The sequence below is a fragment of the Mangifera indica genome, chromosome 16, assembly GCF_011075055.1.
Source record: "Mangifera indica cultivar Alphonso chromosome 16, CATAS_Mindica_2.1, whole genome shotgun sequence".
NCBI classification, from domain to species: domain Eukaryota; kingdom Viridiplantae; phylum Streptophyta; class Magnoliopsida; order Sapindales; family Anacardiaceae; genus Mangifera; species Mangifera indica.
Genome location: NC_058152.1, coordinates 8,117,967 through 8,125,221, shown reverse-complemented (window position 1 = coordinate 8,125,221; position 7,255 = coordinate 8,117,967). Strand labels below are relative to the sequence as shown.

The 7,255-nt window shown below is 33.3% G+C and overlaps 1 protein-coding gene across 1 annotated transcript; it reads right to left on the bottom strand.

The window, feature by feature from the left end:
* Positions 1–652: 652 nt before the first annotated feature.
* On the bottom strand, positions 653–3,475 carry LOC123198485 (cation/H(+) antiporter 15-like). Its single transcript, XM_044613169.1, has 3 exons — positions 3,257–3,475; positions 2,079–3,074; positions 653–2,007 (listed from the first exon to the last, which is right to left on the bottom strand). The coding sequence occupies exons 1-3, from the start codon at positions 3,473–3,475 to the stop codon at positions 745–747; spliced, it is 2,478 nt and encodes an 825-aa protein (XP_044469104.1). The 3' UTR covers positions 653–744.
* Between the last annotated feature and the right edge of the window lie 3,780 nt (positions 3,476–7,255).

The window sequence follows — 7,255 nt, the reverse complement described above, 5'->3', positions numbered from 1 at the left end:
AGTAGTTGTGTGCATAGAGAAAGATGTATTTGATAGTATTTATAATGAAGTCATTATATAACACTTTTCAAATGAGGAAATCATGCTGAAGACAATTATAAATGTATTAGTTAATTATTGTTTTATTAATACAAATACTTGTATTTATATTAATTTGAAATTTATTTATATTATTCTAACCTTGCCCTTCTAAATATTATTTATGGGTTCATCACTGTTTAACTGCAAATTAATATTAAACTATTCAATTATCTGGTTTTATTAAATCAAAATAATAATTAATATTAGAGCACATAAAAAAATGTCTAACGGTATCATGTCATGACATTCTATGCGTCATTTATGTTAGAATCAGTATAAAGTTTGATCTGATTTATTGTTAAAAAAACTCAACAATTAGCACCTTAGCTGTTTTCACTACTCGTGAGCATTGACATGGTTTTCAATTACGAAGAGTTATTTGCCAGTATGTAGCTCTTTTAATTACTTGTCAAAATTCAATCGAAGTTTGAGAGACAGTTATTAGCAAGCCAAAAGCAGAACATAGATACTGTTCCAAATCCTTTAGATCGACTAGTTACTCATATAATGTTTTGCTATGAAGGAGTTAGAAATGTACATTAAAAAGGAAGTTTAGTAATTGGTTCCAACTTTTTCTAACAAAAGTGTACACTTGAATCACACAGAATTGGTAAACTTTCCAAGCTTAAGTTGCATAAGAGTCAGCACTACTGACACTACTACTTAATGTGGTTTGTTAAACATGGGTTGCCCTCTGAAAGTTGATGAGTCTACATTGCTGAATATGTTGTCCGCCTGACTCGGGCTGTCAGGTGTTCCCATTCCCTCATTCTGTGGTCCTATCCCTGCATACTGTTGCACAACCAGCACTGACACTGTTGCTGAAAAGTCAGATGATGCAAGCAAATCCCCAATTGCACCAAGCTCTGGGCACTCACTCCAGTCGGTAAGACCAGCCGTTAATGGTGAGCTCATTCCTTGTCCTCTCCCTACTATGAACAAGTCATGAACTGTGTCCATTGCTCTTATTGCTGCCACTGTCTCCTCCCCATTGTTGGCCACCTTCTCTGTATAAACAATTGATTCATCATTTACATTCTTCATCCTGAAGTCGTTTATAAACTCTACATCAAGTTTCTTCTCCCTGTCATTGTTGGTTGGATCAAAACTAGGCTGTGCTACTGGATCAACTGTATCTTCTCCTGGAATAAATCTCATCACGGTAAGACTAATTCCTGGATGCTCGGACATTCTCCATGCATATGCTAGTGCCTCTCTGTCATCTGGGCCACCAAAGTAGAGCACTGCAATTTGATGAGACACTTGATTTGCAGCCAACCTTGTAGACCCGTTTAAGCCTCTGTCAACGAGAATCCCAACCGAGCAAGGTGCATTTGCTTGTAGATTCTGATTGACCATACGAAATGCTGGGTTAGTGGCTTCCATTGCTCCATCAACTGTCTGGTGCATGTGGAAGGGAATGATTATGAGGGCTACACGTTTGTCCTCTGCCAAGCTGCAGATATCTTCATGCATAGTGGAGTAAGGGGAAATGGCTGTTAGGGGATGAACAGATACACAAGCTGCATGCTGCTCATAGTTCTCGAAGGCACTGATTATGTGGTCTGATTGAGCTTGTGTTCGATTCAGGGCTGGCCTACCAGATTTCCTGTTGTTGTGCACTATGAGCATGGCAGACGCACGACCAGTAAGTTCAACAAGATGAAGCACATAGACGCATATTGGGGATCTTTTTTTTGGGTAAGATGCTTCAAGAAGGTTGATTATTGTTGGGACATTTCGAGGAGTATTAATACACACCAGTAGCCTCAATTCTGAATCTGGTTTTGATCTTTGGATTGTTCGTTGTTGGTACGGTAAAACTCTCCTTGCTGGCTTGTAAATTATTGTTACAATTGGTGTGATTACTGCTGTCATAATGATGGCTACAACAACCATGCTCGCAAATGACGACTCGTCTAACACCTGCAAACAATTTTACTTTACCAGTATCATTGCAAATATACACAGAAAATCGATTGGTTGGTTTGAAGTACCTTCTGGTCCTTGCCAACATTGAGGACAATCATTTCTATTAATCCTTTCGTATTCATAAGCAAGCCAAGAGTAACTCCTTCATGAATTGGCATCTGGTAAATGAGTGCAACAATGACAGTACCGAAAATTTTACCAGCAGAAGCTAGAATTGTCACAAGCAACAGAATTCCCCAGGTAAAAGTTCCTTTGATGGCTACAATATCAGTCTTGAGTCCGCTCATAGCAAAGAAGAGAGGGAGAAGAAGCCCTGAGACGAAATCCTCGAGCTTTTCTATGAGAGTAAGTCCGAGTGGTCCATTTGGAATCACCAAACCAAATACAAAAGCTCCAAAAACAGAGTGTGTTCCAATGGCATCTGTGATGAAACCTGCTACCATAACCCCGGTGAGAATGAGACATATGTAGAATTCACTGAAGGCTTCACCCTCTGGGGTTCTCCAAATCATCCAGGAGATGAGAGGTCGAACAATAAATATGCAGAAGATAACAAAGGCTACACTGCAGATTATCACCCAGAGGGACGACAAGGAATTACTTTCCTTCTCTCCTAAGGCAATGGCGAAAGCTAAGAGAATCCAAGCACTCATGTCATTGAAAAGAGCTGAAGACAGGGCAATCCTGCCAAGCTCTGTGTTGATAAGTTTGAGCTCTGCAAGAATTGTTGCCAGCACGGGAAAAGCAGTGACAGAAAGGGTGACTCCAACGAAAAGTATGAAATTTCCTTGACTCATGTGTTGTGATTTATTGTGCACAAGGAATGAGAAGCCAACACCAATAAGGAAAGGCAAGATCATGCCGGCCGCAGCCAAGGCTAAGCACTTTTTCCCTGTGCGACGGATCACGGATATGTCCATCTCTAGTCCAACCAGGAATAGAAAGTAAAGAAGGCCAACATTTGCCATTGTCTCGAGCACCATTACACTTCTTAAAGGGAAAATTGCATTGGAAATTTCGGGATTTCTTCCAAGTACTGATGGCCCCAATATTACTCCTCCCTGTAAGTACTCAGCTGTCTATCAGTTTCTAATATTAGACACAAAATACAGAATTTTTTACATTCAAGACAATGTTCATAAAGGGAGATGAAAGCCACCACACCAAGGGCTGAGTAGGGGTTCATGCCCCCACTGACATGATCATTAATACGAATAAACATGGAAGATGATGAGTTACTTACAACAATCTCAGAGATCACACGAGGCTGGCGAAAAGGTTTCAAAACGAAAACGAGAGCGCGTGTGGTGACGACCACTAGTGTCAACTGCAAAATGAAGAGAGGAAGAGAGTAATCCAAAGGATTATCTCCCTGCCAAACTCCATTTGTGGTAATCATATTTGGTGCATAACATACTATTGTTTCTTCTGTTACATTCGCAGTTGACACTTGTTCTTTCATTTTGATTTCTCTTTTCCTTTTTCGTGCTTCTGTTTTCTCTTCAGTTTTCTGCCACCACGACGCAAGAACCTGAAAGAAATTTAAACAAGGCTGAAAACCACCAAAATTTTCCGATTCCTTTAAAGGGTGCCTCTAAATTAAACCACCATTGTTAGGATCTTTATCATTCTTGACGTGAAGAATAACAAAATGCATGCATGCATTAATGTTGGTTTTGTTTCATTATTGTTTTGCTTAGTTGATTTCGTGAAGAAGAGAGTCAGTAATGAAAAGATGATGAAGAAAAGCGTTGAAGGAAGTTTCATTTGATGGTTGCCCGTCCCAAATGGAAACTTTTTCCTCTGTGGTTGGCAGGTAACCAGAAAATACCTATTTTAAGCTTTTTTTCTTTTTTAAATTTTTGGTTAATTATTTTATTTTATTAATTGGCTGCATCGAATGTTTCCAAAGCTAGAAGATAAAATTGTTTTTGTCTATGCATGTTTCTATTTCAATACTAAATAGTTTTTATATTATTAAAGATTCAAAGATTAGCGCAATTTCTGGGTTTGCCCTTGACGAGATAGTATTATGCAAAACTTAGAAATTCATAATTAAGACATAGCAATGTTCCTTAATACAAATATATATATATATATATATATATATATATATATATATATGGAAAATGAATATTTTCCATTTGAACTATGTCAATCAATAAGTTTGTACCATTAAAATAGAAAAAAATGATATTTTTCCATGTTAATTAAAATGTATTTTTGTCGGTATATGAATTAAATAAATATTATATAATTAATATCACTTATTCCTCTAAAATACAAACAAATTACATCTCTCTCACAAATTTTATGATTTATCACTTAAATTCCTATTTTAAATTAAAAAAGTAAACACCTAACCCTAGCTCTAATCTTATTGTACTAATACTTTGAAACTAAAATATCCAGTATAACTTAATTTATCTTATCAGAAAGAATAGGTTAGTGTCTTACTCCTCTTGAGCTCTTTGTAGGAACATAGATAGACTTTTAAGAGAAGACAATGGTAGATTTTTGTTGATTATGGCAACCTAGGAGTTTGTTATATAGTGTAACTTTGTGTCCAAGATGCTTGTCAGTTTTTTGTTGTCCTGGCCTCGGTCTCTTGAGTCTAAGATGAGCTTTGGTTATTTTTGTTTTCTAATTTGAGGTTTTGGTTTTTTTTTTTCTTTTAAATATACTTACTTTCAAAAAATAAAAATAAAATAAAAAATTATGATTTTGAAGATCAACTTAATAAAATGCCAATAAAATAAAAATAAATAGACTTTATAAAAAAATTAAAATCATTATCACAACTAAAATTACAAATTTAAAATAAAAATTCTTACCATCAAAACAAAACAAAATATTATCGACTGTTATATTATTTTATAAATTATTCTCTATTAGTTTTTCATTTAACTTTCTTTTTATAATTTTTTAAAATTAAAAATAATTTTATTTTACTATTCTTAACAAATGTAAAATGAAAAGAAATAATATTATATATACATATTTTTTAATATACAATTAGGTAAATGATGTGAATATAACTCCAACAACACTGTTCAACCTCCATGGAAATCAACTAAGGTGCAATAAAACCTAATAAGATGAAGATTTGGCCCAATTGTGTCTACTTGACCAAGACAAGTTCAATCCCTCTCAAACAAGCTTAGGCCACTTTATTCATGAAAAGGGCATCCTAATAAGTCCATTTTATTCATTTGGATACATATCAATCATAAGAGAAATGAATATTCAAGTTGATAAAACTAATGAGAAAACATTCCTTAAATTAAAGAATAGTTAGTGACATTGGTTTACTCTCCAATTAATGCAAGTATGGGTTTATGACATATTGGACGTCTAAGCATAAATCAAGGAACTTTTCCTAAAATTTTATTGTACTATATTTTTAAATATGGAAAATTAAAATTTTTACCCTTTTTTTATTATGTATACAAATATACCACTTATCTCAAAACTTAAATAAAAATATCATAACAGTATTTTATTTTCCTAAAATATCCTTATTGATATAACTTATCTAGAAAGAAAGAATACTATCTCTCTCATTTTCTTCAGTCTTTTAGTTAGTGAGAGAGATAAAAATTGCTAAATTTATTTAGAGAATTAATATTTGTTATAAAGATTTCACAGTAAAATCATCCACATTCAGGTCAGTATGTTATGTGTTTTCTTTATGAACAATTAAAAATCAAATAATGTATGATAAATTCATATTCATGACTTCATGTGAAATTCAATTTTATTATAATTTCATATTGTTAAATTATTTAATGTTGTTATTTTATATTATTTTTATTATTTAAAATTATTATAATATTGTATTAATGATTATAAAATACAAAATTTTTAATCTAAAAAATTTTCAAACGAAAAATGGGTTGGCGCTAACGCCAACTAATGCCAACGCCCACTAATTTATGTTTTTTGAATACTCTTTCATGCAATGGGCCATATAAGTTAAAATATTTGAAAATCGCTCTATTTTACTTCTAAATTTTTGCAGTGGGCTTAGGGGTGCAAATAAGGAAGAATCCATAAATCTTTAAATTCAGTGGGGTCCACTGCACAAAAGAGAACTGAAAATTTTAAATTCATTTGCAATATTTTAATTTATATGGGCTCACTGCATAGAAGAGAACTGAATTCAAAAAACATATAACCAGTGGGAGTTGGCATACGCCAACCTTTTTTTCATCTGAAAATTTTTTAGATTTAAATTTTTGTATTTTATAATCATTAATATAATATTAAACAATATTATAATAATTTTAAATAATAAAAATAATATGAAATAATAGTATTAAATAATCTAACAATATGAAATCATAACAAAATTAAATTTCATATGAACTCATGGACATGAATCTATCATACATTATTTGATTTTCAATTGTTCATAAAGAAAACACATAACATACAAGTTTTATTATTCAATCACATGTCTTCTTTGTTGAAAAATTTTTTTTCCATACTACAGAGATTCCTTCTTCACTAGAAGACTAAGAAAAAAAAAGCGATGGTATTCTCTCTTTCTGCATGAGTTATATTAATGAGGGTATTTTAAAAAAATGTAATACTGTTGTGGTATTTTTGTTTAAGCTTTAGAACGAGTGGTATATATGTATACTAGAGATGACAATTTGGATCCGATTTTAGGGACCCCGACCCTTCCTGGCCCTAACGGGGAGAGAATTCCCCGATAGAAATGGGGAAGAGGACGGGGATGAAAAAAATCTTTACAATCGGGGATGAGGATATATGTGTTCCCTCCCCACCCCTTCCCTTCCCTTCCCTTCCCCTTCCCCTTCCCCTTCACGCCCTCATCTTCCTTCCTTTTATATTAATATATTTATTTAAAATACTAATGTATTTTTTATAGTTTTAAATTATTTATGTTTTTCAAATTTATTTAGGTTTTTATTGTATATATTAAAGTAGTTAATATATTATATTTGTGATATTTGAAATATTGGGTTAATTTTAATTTTATTTAATTATATTATTTAATATATTTATATTGTTTTAGAAGGTAAGAAAAAGAATTTTTTTTTTGCGAGTACGGGGAGAGAATTTTTCTCCGCGGGGATGGAGCGAGGATTTTTCTTTGTAAGGAGGGGATGGGAAATCATTTTTATCCCCGTAGCGAGGACGGGTCGAGGATAGAGATTGATATCCCCTATGGGGACAGGGACAGGGACGAGGATGGGGACGGGGACGGGGATGG